The sequence below is a fragment of the Lineus longissimus genome, chromosome 2 (assembly GCF_910592395.1).
Source record: "Lineus longissimus chromosome 2, tnLinLong1.2, whole genome shotgun sequence".
Taxonomy (NCBI): Eukaryota; Metazoa; Nemertea; class Pilidiophora; order Heteronemertea; family Lineidae; genus Lineus; species Lineus longissimus.
The window spans coordinates 18,574,958-18,588,806 of record NC_088309.1 but is presented as its reverse complement, the minus strand read 5'-3'; the positions used below and the strand labels follow the sequence as shown (position 1 = coordinate 18,588,806).

At 40.3% G+C, this 13,849-nt stretch overlaps 1 protein-coding gene across 1 annotated transcript in view; it reads left to right on the top strand.

The window, feature by feature from the left end:
• The window catches only part of LOC135482717 (uncharacterized), an 86,455-nt gene that overhangs the window by 57,971 nt on the left and 14,635 nt on the right, over window positions 1-13,849 (top strand). Inside the window, exons 74-89 of the mRNA XM_064763015.1 lie at window positions 5,114-5,167; window positions 5,677-5,742; window positions 5,848-5,913; window positions 6,133-6,189; window positions 6,712-6,786; window positions 7,370-7,444; window positions 7,911-7,985; window positions 8,273-8,350; window positions 8,878-8,952; window positions 9,745-9,843; window positions 10,102-10,182; window positions 10,772-10,846; window positions 11,464-11,544; window positions 12,309-12,389; window positions 12,824-12,898; window positions 13,470-13,619. Coding sequence (XP_064619085.1) covers window positions 5,114-5,167; window positions 5,677-5,742; window positions 5,848-5,913; window positions 6,133-6,189; window positions 6,712-6,786; window positions 7,370-7,444; window positions 7,911-7,985; window positions 8,273-8,350; window positions 8,878-8,952; window positions 9,745-9,843; window positions 10,102-10,182; window positions 10,772-10,846; window positions 11,464-11,544; window positions 12,309-12,389; window positions 12,824-12,898; window positions 13,470-13,619 — 1,263 coding nt within the window. The remainder of the gene's footprint in view (window positions 1-5,113; window positions 5,168-5,676; window positions 5,743-5,847; window positions 5,914-6,132; window positions 6,190-6,711; window positions 6,787-7,369; window positions 7,445-7,910; window positions 7,986-8,272; window positions 8,351-8,877; window positions 8,953-9,744; window positions 9,844-10,101; window positions 10,183-10,771; window positions 10,847-11,463; window positions 11,545-12,308; window positions 12,390-12,823; window positions 12,899-13,469; window positions 13,620-13,849) is intronic.

The window sequence follows — 13,849 nt, the reverse complement described above, 5'->3', positions numbered from 1 at the left end:
TTCAATTACCGTGACGAAAAAAGAGCATCAAGATTTATTTTCTTATCTTGACGCAAGGGCCCAACGCGCCGCGTAGCGGCAAAAAAGCGAAGCTGGCGAAACATTTATAACGGGTCACCGTCACTTATTATTGGACTTATAGCGCATTTACGGGGTTGCAACTATTTTGCTTTATAGTGTCACCAGGAAAGAAAAGCATGCGACCTAACGCCGATCTATTTGTATAAAGTGATAATTGGAAGGTATATAGTAGGAAATATCAATAAAATAATCACTCCATGTCGTCTTTTGAGGGCATTTTTGATTGTAAAAAATATAAGTGTACGTCACCGTAGTCTCTGCAATGATAATTTTATCAGAGCAGTCTCGCGCAAGTAGAAGTTCTTTACCTATTAGTTCTTCACTTATTAGTCTCAACGTCTGGCGCAAAGCCAGACGTTTTCCATTACGATTTCACTACGATGTTTGACAAGAAGGAGCAGTGCGCGAGATATGCTAATGAGCAGACTTCCCTCGCTTGAGTTTCTGAAGAATGTTCCATATCGCGCTAAGCTCATCACTGCTGATTATGACAGACGTGCAACGGTAGGTATCTGCTCCCCAACTTCCACCCTAATACGGTACAATAAGTTACCATTTGATGGGAATGGGACAATGCCCTCACTGTGTATGGAGTCATAGGGATAAGAAGACATTATTCATTAGTGTTGGTACAAGTGATTTTGCCCAAAAAGCATGCGCATTCAAAAAACAAAATATGCAAGGTATCACGTACATGACCATGACGACGTGCAGAAAGTGCACTGGCCAGTGCATACCCTATGGCTATGTACTAGCAAACATGGTAAACATGAACAACATCATTATTCATCGGCAGTTCATTTTACTCCGAGCTTTTCCTGAAACATATAGCCATGATGATTAGGCCTACCATGTACCATGACCAATAACAGCACTAGATCATGTAGATGTCAACAAGTTCACATGAACCGTATAATCCCGCATGGCGCATGTGGGGCATGCGTCTAAACCAAAGCCCCAAAATCACTTGTTTTGGTCTATTTCACTTGTGTTTCCCCCGTCTCCCAGTCCATAATACATTTACAGTTTACAATCCCCGATCATGGCCCAACAAAAGGTCATCGGTTGACTAAAGGAACAGAACTGTTCAATGGATTTATAGTTAAAAGCGATCAAACTACGTCTTTTCAATCGTGGATTGTAAATTTAACCCCATGGGCCTAGGGAAAGCCCTATAACAATACTTTCGACACAGTTATTATCTCCGCTGCCTCCACCATGTTACACACAGTGCTCACTGCTGATTCTAAAATGCGCCACCTAGTCAAAACAGGACATATGTTCTTCTAGGAATAGGTCTCTTTCCAGTATTTCGTCATTCCACTATCGTCATCACCTCATCATACTTTCATTGACATTACAGGCACACATCCACAGAGCACTCTTCAAATCATCTAGTGGTTATCCAACTAGGATTATAAAGGTAATTTCTTAGCCCCGCACAGTGGGTTTCAGTCTTGATAAAGGGGCACTATTGCTAGCAGCTAGGTAGGCAAGATAAAGTTAGCCGAAGTAGCCGATAGGGGTCTCTCACCCCTCAAAGTCGTCACAACTATTCAAGCTTGTACAAGGAATACATGCAGCGCTGACTCTAACAAGACCCAATGGGAATGTCGCACAGTCATCTGTCAAAAACAAGACCTATGTTGTAGTATGATCTCTTGCCAATATTTAATAATTGCACTATCGTCATCACCTCATCATACTTCATTGACATTACAGGCACACATTGACATAGACCACTGTTGCAATCAACAACACAGTCGCTATCCAAGTAGCATTATAGAGGTAATTATCATTATCATACCTCATTAGCATGTGAACCAATCGCGTCGCGTCCTTTGCGATCACGGCAAAGCCTCATGGAATTATGTCTTTCACCGTTGAATAATTTTTCATATTCCATGCCTACAACTTCAATTTCTTCATATTCCATGGCTAGAAGTTCAATACTAATATAATATCCAAGATAAAGTTACAAGAAGTAGTCAATAGGGGTCTCTCACCTCTCACTGTATGTCCACACTATTCACGCTTGTACGAGGAATACATTCAATGCTGAATCTAACAACACCCAGTGCCCTTACTCTGTATATTAGTCACTGGAAGATGGCCCATTTCACTCCTTGCTTCTACTTCACCTATAGTCTCATTGCAAACGCCTCAGTTCTATGATATCACATTCACTTTCAGCTGTCATGCAACGCAACAACTGTGCTATCTGCCATCGCACATCAACGAAGAAGTGCAGCCGCCCACATTCCACCTCACGTCTGTCCGACCAGCTGCAATCCTCGAGGACGCCCCACTGTACCACGATTTCACTACGATGTTTGACAAGAAGGAGCAGTGCGCGAGATAGGCTAATGAGCAGACTTCCCTCGCTTGAGTTTCGGAAGAATGTTCCATATCGCGCTAAGCTGACCACTGCTGACCATGACAGGCGTGCATTGGACTGGTACAGGTTGGAACTGAACATTGAATATGCTGGTGGTGACGCTTTCTGATGAGAAGTTGGTCGTGACTGATGCAGTATCCTTGGACTTGTCCACAGCATCGTTCAATCATTGCTCTCTGAGCTGCCTTGATTCTCTACTTACCCAAATACTAAGACCAAATGCCTCTTGACTGTGCTTTAAGAGAGACTGGTGCCATGCCTAGAGATATGACTGTCTCCTATTGGCAAATTTGTATGACTTTATCTTGCCTACCTAGCTGCTGCCTATAGTCTCCCTTTAACTGCGGAACACTTCAAAGTCGATAAAATGCCATGTTCCACCTTTTAATGTGTTCAGACTGCCATTTTCAAAATAATCAAGTCAGGACACTGCCTTCTCGTCTCATAATAAATTTTGCTTTCCTCAATAATAACATTTCTTCTTCTTCAATGCTTTCATCATTCCAAACTTCTCCTCCTCTGACTTTTACAGGGGTACAGTCATGGCAATCAAAACCCAAATACTGAGACCAAATGCCTGTTGACTGTGCTTTAAGAGAGACTGACGCCATGCATAGTCTCTCTTAAAGCACAGTCAACAGACACCAACCCCCTCAGACTCAGAAACCACAAACGCCCAACCCTTCCTGCTACCTTAATACTTCTGGATGAAATTACATAAGAATATTATCAATCACCAATGGAATGACCCTATTGAGAAATTTTATGTAATTTTTGTTTTTATTTAATCGTTATCGGTCACCTCACGACTCTCTGGTGAGGAGATGGATAACTGCACGTGACAATAATATTGAGGGTGGAAGATGCCGGTGTGACAGCGGATATAGTCCCCCTGGAGTCATAGTCCGGTAGCATTGTATTTGACCAATTAAGCAGCATGATCTATTCTACCGCTAACCCTAAGGCACCTATTCCATAGAGCTATACCCTATACTATACTATACGCGAACAATAGTGTGCCTAACCAAAACATTCAGCAATGCGGGCTATTGTTACACGGACTATCAGCCCTAGGACTACTATCCCCGCCACACCGGCTTTGCGATTTTCTCGTCAATAATGCCCAAATATGACTTTATTTCTTAGTTGATTTCGAATTTGGTGCATATAAACACTGTACAGCTACATAAAGAATATATTAATTTGGTAAATTACGTAGATACACGTAGATACATACTTTTTATAAAATTTGCACATAGTTTTTCCGGGTTCTTTGATATGCAAATACCTTCCACGTGCTTTCATCTACGCGGTATTTCTGATAACCTTGCATCGACGTATATATGGCGTAAATCCGATTGTCTCAGCCAATATACGTCGATGGTTCATTCGACTACACGACCACCACAGTTTTCGATTTGGTCAGTGTAGGTTCAAACTATAACAAAACGTTTCTGTGACGGACTCGAATGGACAACAAAAATACATAGTTGATATTTTTAAAAACACCTCGGGTGCTGAGCGTTTTTTCCCATTTTCGCCCGTTTGCTGAGGTTACGCCCCTTTTTACCGTTTTACAAAGACTTAATAGAGAAAAGGGAAATAGTGAAGCTTTCTACCTGAAACTTCCTGTGTTGTTTCGTCTGTCCTTAAGTCAATCCGGATCAAAATCGTTGTCTGAAACATCATTACGAACCTGTTCGTCTTCTTCATCACTACCGTCATCTAAATCACTCAAATCCAAGTCCGAATCTGCCACCAATTCGACTGCTTCATCCACTGAAAAGTGCGACCGAAAGCGAAACGCGTGATTTATCGCCATTGCATTCAATTCTATATCGCGAGATGCCAACATCGGTGAGAGAACCATGCGCCACAGAATGTACTGCAGATGTGGCGCATCAAATGGCGAACATTCATGAGACCGAAGCAGTAGTAGGGAGTTACCCTTCTTTGATTGGCCCATTGAAATAGACTCCACTGCGTGATGTGGAATTTAACCTAATTATGTTCAGACTAACCCAGCGCTATTTTTAGGGATGACCAGATGTTCACCAGGTGCATGACCTGCATTATTGGTCAATCAAGTGTATGGTGACTTGTGCCGCCAGGCGTAACGTAAAAAGAACATCATGGTATTATACGCCCTTTAATAGCCGGAGTATATCTTAATACGATGCAAAAACTCTTGTGGTGAACATGCAGTTACATGTAGCCTTTGTGTTGGTCTTCGGCCTTACTATCATTGAATGGAGAAGTGGCCAGCAGGAATAGAAACGGCGATTGTCATGGTCCAGGGAAGTAGAAAAACTTGTGGCAGAAAGTATTGATCACTCATCTCGCGATTTCGCGATTTCTCAATACGCCGTTTATAATAAGTCGTGCGATCTCTGTGGAATCGGTATTAGACAATATAGTCGAGGGAAGATTGCTTTTGTCGTCACTGGCGTGAAGTTTAAATTCATGACGAAGATCTCCGTCATTTAGCACCCAAGGTGTTGACTCTCACGTGACAAAACTTTCATTTGACAGAGTTGTTAGCGATAAGGGCATGGTATACTAACGATAATATAGTACGTTCATTCAACTACATTCACACTGGTTATTACTAATCAGCACAATTCTTCATTTCAGCATTCAAGTGTCCTCCTGGTCACGTCCAGGTTTACTACAGATGCGTCAAAGATGGTTAGTCAATTAGATTACCTTCGGCCACTAAAATTACATATGTAGTGCGTTTATTAAAAAGAGAGTTTCACAATTTTCAATGATTAAACTTACCAACCGTGTAAGATATGCACTGACTATATCATTGGTCTCCGGCGAGATAGTAAGTGTATACTACTGTGAACTGTCAATGATATCGAGAAAATAAAATCACGATTTCTTGAAAGAATTTTTCGTAATCCGCCAAAACAAAAGTCGCGGACACCAGATTTTTCTTTGGAATTTTCGCGAATCATAAAATTAAGGCGGCGCAAAAATGCGGCGCTTTACCTTAACAAAAATCCGTTCACCTTTATCTACTTAACAAATAAACTAATAAATTAACGCCATGCGTTATCACAGTGAGCTCTTTCACGCCAAAAGTAAATCCATCTACAAATTGGTAACACAACAATTTTGACCTTCTATGTTATTATCTAACACTAAAGCGTAACGCACAATCAAAACTACCGATATATGTTCTTTTTCAGAGCACACGTGTCCTAAGGGAACTATCGTTGTTTCTCTCAAATGTCATAGTATCTGCTCAAAGACAGGTAAATGCTAAAATAATACTACATGTACGTCAATTATACCGAATTTTTATCTGATAAAATTTGCAATTTTTGATTATGTTTTTTGTTCTTATTTTTGTTGTGTAGGTCCCAAGTGCCCCCAAGGAACAGTCGAAGGCAAGGCTGGAGGTCACAGCGTGTGTACCCGGCCAGGTAATCGATGCATTAGCTCAATTGTCTGGTAATTCCATCCTTTTTGAGACTCACAAAGATGATCCCGAGCTTTAGGAAGCTTCAATAAATAACAAAACAATAACCCCCTACTCAATTGAATGTTGTAACCTCACTCATGATTTTGAGTAAGTAATGGTTGTTAAAACTGTAAGTAATTCTCTAAGTCGTGTATGGTGATCAAATCGTTGCTTTTTTCAGAATTCGTGTGTCCCACTGGATACCAGAAAGAAGGAATGACTTGCAACAGGATTGTCCGTAAGAATCATTCGCCTATTGTGGCTTTGCCGTGCACGTTACTGTTATTGAACAGCAAGCATAAGGTGGACTCTGCTGTAGCCAGTGTTAGCGTTATTACGTCATTCGAGTTACATGTGTAAAAATAACACGTCCACAAGTTCACGAGGGACGAGCCTATGGCTAAGTACCTACCAAAGACAACAGCGCTTGTCAAAGCTTTCGGGGAATAAACATTGGACAGGTTTCAGAAAGCCCCGAAATGCCAACGCGAACGCCTATCCCATTGTTCGAGCTCCTGATTTGAAGGTCGAACAATGGGACAGGCGTCGGTGGCGGCATTTCGGGGATTGCAAAAACTTACTAATATAATTGCATGATCGTCATCTTTAAACATGGCCTCTCTAACCAAGAACCCCGAACATTACATAAACAACAAAAGTGTGACTAACTCTCAACTGGGGAGTGGGAGCTAAATTTACTTAATTTAATATGAAAACTTCTAACGGGCATATTTCATATTGCGATGGTTGTATTTTCCAGCCCGTGGCCATGCATGTGCCACCGGAACTATTCGAGTGACATGGGCCGGACACGTCTACTGTATAAGAGGCCCGCGTAAGTCAACTTGCTTGAGAACACCTTTCTTCTTCTTTCCTGATTAGTGATGGCAGGTGACGTCAGTTCGAGTGGTTTCTTTCAAGTGTTTTCGTCTATGTTAGTGATTGCTAGAAAACAAGAGTGTTATGTTTCGCTGAGTTTCCCTATTGAATATGCATGGTGTCTAGCTCCCCCTTTGTTATTTGGAAACACAAAACGTCTGTCCATCATTAATAAAAAAATGATAAGCAAGTTGGCAGAACCCTTCCCACTCAATGATCAGGGCCACTCCTATTAATGGTAGTCAATATATTAGCTTATTTTAATAAGTATATAGTATAATAAGTATATTGACCATCATTACGAAGAATGGCTCAGGTTAAAACAGCATTGTTCCTCTCAATTTAAACTCGGTTGACCAAGAAAGGCAATTGACCAACCACAGTATAACCCTGAGATACATCGGTGCAAGATAAATAATTAGCTACATGATGGATGCGAAATGTTCTATATATACCGGTATTCGATATTGAAGGCATTTTTTCTCGTCGAGTTTAAAACAACTGTTCACTTTAATACAATGACGCAATACCCTTTTCAGCACCTGGTGAGAAATGCCCTGCAGGAACAAAGCAGGAGACATTTATGGGCAGAAAGATCTGCGTTAGACTGCCAAGTAAGTACCCCGTCAGATGAATTCTATGGTAAGCCAGTTGGATGGATCTCTGAACCTTTCAAGGGCAAATATTTATTCCATAATCTCAATTTCAACGTGATATACCTGCCCTCGGGTTTGTCTACCCAGACGACCCTTCCTTATGGGTATTTTCGTTGGGCAAAGTGACTCTAATGGCAGAGCTCCAATGATACGAGTAGTTTTGGACAAATGCTTTAAAACGCCTCTCTATGATATCAAAGAGGTGTCTGGCGTCGTTAAGAGAAAATATCGAAGGTTCTTTTATGTAATCAAAACTGAACTTTAAGGCAGAGTTAAGCAACATGCCTAATTATATGAAGGTTCCTGTTTCATCGAGACCTTATCAATCAGAACTCATAACTTAATAGAACTGATTGAAAAGCCGGCGGCCGATATATCCGACAGATTGATAAGTCTGCCGATATTTATTTTACAATATTTTCAGATGAAAAGAAGGAATGTCCAAGAGGAACATATAAGATCAAATATCGGGGCAAAGTGTGGTGTCTTAGAGGCCCAGGTAAGGTGACAGATTACGATGTGATGCGTCAGGGCTTGTTACCTTTGTTACTTACAAATGCGCATGTGAACAAGGTACAATGTTTTGAAAGTTTGTTCTGACTTCTGCCGAATTGGTTCAAAGTCCTCAAAGCATTGTCAAAAAGAATCGTGTGTAGTAAGATGTAATTCACTGCTGCATACATACTCGTATGTTTTGTATGGTCTACAGTCTGTGGGAAAGGCATTTTGTCAAGGTATACGTTTTTAATGTTGTTTAAATATGATGATATTTACATCTATTCATAGTTCCTACACCAGGCAATTGCCCTGCTGGTTTGGCCAGGATCGTATGGAATAGAAAGACATTCTGCTTCCACATACCACGTAAGTATACAATGCACCACTGTCGTCAAGGGTTCAGTGTGTACTGTTTAGTTCATTTCTGCCTTTTTATTGATTCACCAGGTCCATTGTCATGAGTTCAGTTCTTATGTGCACACACCCCAAAAAAAGGTTATTGAAAATAGAGTATCATTTAAAAGCTGTGTCTTATTGTGCGACTTAGGCCGCTTTGGAAGTGTACGTCATAATGTAGGGCATAAGCATATCTTAAAACATGTGAAAAATATTGGGTAGATTTTCCCCATAATGAATCGAAATTAGCAAAAATGACTTTGACTACTCATGAAGTTAAAGTGTTGCAAATGATTTATTTTGATAATACGGCACTTAGCAATGTAATCATGTGAGAACGCTTTGTGTATAATCATAGAACATTTGAACATTTTAGAGCCAAAACAGCGTATTTTAGCTTTTTTTGTCATTCTCCTCATCAGTAGTTGAAAGATGGTCATATACATAAACCGAATTTGACAGTTACTAAAATCATTGGGTGTTCTGCGTCTTTTTAGCTCCAAATGTGGCTTGTCCCGAGGGCAAAATTAAGGTGAAAGTTGGTAAGAACAAAGTCTGTGCGATGAAACCACGTAAGTATCGACTTTAATCAAATCAGGTTAATTACGGAATAAAACTTGATTTGTACAGAAAAATAAGTGGACATAAATCACACTCAAAACATTAAACAAACAGCAAGATATGCACAGGCTGATCGACTGCTATTAAGACTGAAACAAGTTTCGATGCACTCATGATCAACACTTAATTAGTTATCATTTACAAAAGCCTTTGGTATAAAGTCACCAAGTAGTTTTAAGTAGTCCCTTTCATTTTATCAATATACGGCAATAACCCATCATTTCAAAACTTCCCCTGTGCATTAAGAATACGTTCACAGTTTCAGTGTATCAATATAAACTGAGCGCAGTATGAAATGCTCGGCTACATGTACGTCGCTTATGCTCCCACCTGGAGTCTGTAAATGGTGTTTTCTATGTGTTGTGCATTTTAGCGTGGATATTACGCAACACAATGAAGAAAATGTTAGAAATGCCTTGCAAATTGCCATGCCAATTATTTTCAGCATTTTACAAATGGAATGGCTAGAACGAGAGGTGATTTCAAAATATCCTCCATGTGGAAAAAATTGCGTACTACGGGATGGCCCAGAATTATTTTCCCTCACATAATGGATACACAATAGAATTCTATTATGCAAGGGAAAAAAATTCGGGGCCACTCTGTAGTAGGACCTACAATAAGGTTACAATTTGAATATAAGACTCATGTTTACCACAATGCATAGGTCAGTTTTGAATGTCTTATGTTCACCTCAATCAATAATCAGTTTTGAGTGATATAATTATGTTTACCACTTTCAGCTGCAGCCGGAAAGTGCGCTGCTGGAACCATACTATTAAAACTTGGCTCAAAGACATTCTGCGTTCGAGGACCGGCTAAGAAGCCCACCAAACCTGTCAGTAAGTATCTTCATTTGTCAACTATCAGCTGAAGGACTTATTTTGTAGTAGTTATCTAATGTACTTACACAATTTACAACCCGTGGAAGACACGTTTTCAGACAGATCCTGGTCTAACAGCTCCAGCGATGCCTTTATTTTGTGTCTTGTTCATCAGTGTGGTTTATTGGGTAAATCTATTCTGATATGAAACGTGGAGAACTGACGAACAACTTCTGTGCAACCTGGGGTAATAATATTGAACACTTTATTTTACAGAACCAGTAGTTGAGGAGAAATGCACAGCCGGAACGATCCGAATTAACTGGATGGGTCGTGTTTTCTGCATCAAAAAGCCAAGTAAGGAATTCCCACCAGAACAACACAGAACAGGCCATTTAACTGCGCGATCAAATTTTTAAAAATGAAAAGTTTATACGGAATTACATGTATATAGTAGAATGATAAAAGTTCATCCAGTATGAGTTAACGATCTTTTACTGCCCTGGCCAATTAAGGAGCCGACGACCAATGATTGGCAATGATACTGCACATCAGTCAACAAGTTGGCATACCTATCTCAATTGCGTTGTATATTGTAACAAGATAACGGAAGAGAAAATGATAATTCTTTAGATGTCACCATCTTAACTTACGATAGTTTTACCAACGGCAAAGGCATTATATCTTTGGTAACACCTACTTATGATCGGTCAGGTGGTTAACACCAAAAAATTATCGACGAAATGTACAATGTACCACATTTACAGTCTGGGTCATGGTTAGATTTATGGTAGTCTTAGGTAAGCGCTGCGGAAACGCTGGAACAATTCCCTTGAACCTACGATGATGCCAGGTCGAAGGGAAAACTCGGTCGTTTACGCGACGCTTTAGCAATTAACCCCCAATGTGACTTACCTAAACGGAGCATTAATGTTTACGTTTGTAGATGCAGAGCAGAAATGCCCGAAAGGCACTAAATTTATCAGTCTTGGAACAATTCATCTTTGCGCGAGAATGCCAGGTAAGATCTTCTACTGCAATGTCGAAATGTCATGTTATGATGTTGCATAATCAAATTGGTCGGCTGAGGTACTGTTTCTTATCGAACGAGATGTTAGACTTCTAGCAATTTTTCTTTTTAGTTTGAGGGGCCTCTTTCGAATTCACCATCTAGAGGAAGCGGAGATAATGATCAATGCAAGGAGGGGACTCGATTTTGGAATTCGTGATTTTTTTTAGATAAAATCTGAAAAAAAATTACGCAGTCCGCCAAAATGATATTTTTTAAAAGAATTTACCAATTATAGACGAGAACATTTTTGAGCTGGGTATACATTAAGGCCAATTACACGGGACCAAACTGATCTGGATCGATCTGGATCGGTCTCGATTAGTCTGTCGTGTAAAAGCACACGAATGTGATCCACTCTGGTCTGGTCTGATTCGATGTATACTGAAAAATAGTCTGGTTTGGTTTGGTTTGGTCCCGTGTAAGCAGCCCTGGTATCTGGCGGGATTTAGAGGCAATCTCTTCATAGTCAAATTATGCTACGGACTGAACCATGAGGAAAATATTGGACGTGCGCTAGAAATATCCCAGTAACCTTTTTTCTTTGAAAAACTTCTTTTTTTCAATAGGGAAGTCTGGATCCTGCCCAAGAGGAAGGTCCGCCGTCATTGCAGCAGGAAGGAAATACTGTCTCAGGGTACCAGGTCCAAGTATGTTGTGATATCAAATTGCCTCTTCAAAAATGAGCATTATTCTTAAATGAAAACGATAAAAAACTTAAATAAACAGAAAACTAATTCGGTGATCGGGCGAATAGTTGTTTTGGTACCTGATTTTTTGCAATGTTTGTCTTTTTCACAGCCATGCACCCACTTGCGATTGCATGCCCCACCGGAACGGGAATGGAATAGGATATCATTATTATGAATAAACCAGTAACTAATAGATTATAACAAATTGTGCATGAAATAGTGCAGAGAAGACTTGTATTCAGGTCTTTAAAAAAACTTCTTTGGCAAGTTTATCAAAACGCTTGTTAGTAGGTACACTATTAGCAACTCGCTACGGGACGTGCCTTGTTCCTACTTCCGTTCAAAGCCCGACTGGAACGGGAATGGAATAGGATATTATCATTATGAATAAACCAGTAACTAATAGATTATAACAAATTGCGAATAAGATAGTGCAAACAACCTGTATTCAGATATTTTTAAAAGATTCCTTGGCAAGTTTATCAAAACGCTTGCTGGTACACTATTAGCAACTCGCTACGGGACGTGCCGTGATACTACTTTCGTTCAAAGCCTGACTAGCCTCACTCAGTGCCAAAATATCGTGTTCTCTGGACCATTAAAGTTCCGGCCCAGGACTACGTCTTATTATCGAGTGTTGTGCATGTCTTCGTGCATGTAATATATATTGTGACGGCGAGCAGCTTGATTATAGTGTAACGTGCTACTATCTCTTTTTTCAGAACCAGAACCACCACTTACATGTCCTAAAGGCATGATGAAGATCACAATCGGAGACACGTCATTCTGTGCCCATGCACCAGGTTGGTAAAACAAGTATACGCACAGAACAAAAATCACCAAATCTGATAACAAACTAATCGACCCTAATAAACTTGATGTTGTATGGTTCAAATACTATAAAGTGAGAACGTGTTCGCCCAGTTTGAAGGCCGAGCAGAGCAAAAGCATTTTGTCTCATTCCGCCGACAGTTGTTTTTACCTTAGTTTTAATAAAAGACCTTTTATTCTTGTTTGGATTTTATTCAGGCTTTGAGTCGAAATGCATGTGTGCGAAATGTTGTGTTGTCTCATGTATAAGTATTTTGTGGTGCCCAAATGGTGTTGCACCCCTTCAAAGATTTCCAACCTAAGCCTCCAGGTTACTCAAACGCATGTTGCATTGTGCCAAATGGATCGGTAACGCGAATTCGCTTCCAGACATGCAGGAGTCATTAAAGGTTGCATTTACTTGCAGGTCCCGCCAAGCCATGTCCGAAAGGTGCAGAAAGGGTCAAAATGCGTAACCGCGATACATGTATCAAGCCGCCAGGTAAGCGGTATTAGAGCATGTATGATAGAACAGAAAATAGTGTAGTATTATCACCAGGATAATGGTGTCGGGTATTTTAGATGTTCGATTTCCAGGATTGCATGTCTTTAAATATGATACACAGTGGCACAAACTGAGCATGATGTACTTTCCGTGGCACATGTTTTGTGAAACATCTTGTACATCGTTGTCAGCACGAGCAACTTTCATAGCTGCAGGAGGAACTGCAGAAAAGGTTTTTTATGTTTTTTGATTTTTTTTTGTAAGACTCGCGCTTAGATACGTATAGGCCCTATGCTATTCTCAAGGTGGCTCAGAACATCTTGACTGTGACCGAGAGTACAGAGTGGTGGTTCCCAGTTTGCAATCCTTTCAGTTCACACATTCTGAGGTTTCATGCAATTTTTGTCAGTCAGTTAATGAGGTTTTTCTCAGTTTCTCAGTTGTCTTCAGTCTGTTAATAAAGCCAACATTTTCACAAGACTGCATGCATTATGCTCTCGCCATCTGTTTCCTAAATGGATCTGGCACTGGGTGATTAGGGTTAAGAATACACTTCTCTTGCTTTCAGTTGCTGGAAAATGCCCCAAAGGAAACTGGAGAATCGTATGGAATTACAGGGCATACTGTTTGCCTTTGGCAAGGCCGAAGCCAGGATCTTGCCCAGCAGGAAAGATCCGATTGGTATGGAATGGTCACACTTTCTGTTTCAATGCTGCAGGTAATGCATTTTCATTCAACAGGTTTAAACCCATTTCTTGTTGTTCCTATCAAACCTAACAAGAAAATTTTAACCAGAAGTCAATTAAACATTGGGAGCAGTTATGAAAATCAGAAGCTAATTTCAGTCCAATTTTGTTGATACCTATATCGCGCAAATCAAGATCGGGAAGACAATAAATGATTAGCCAGCTCGTCAAAAATAATCTTTTCTGGATATTGGAGCATTCG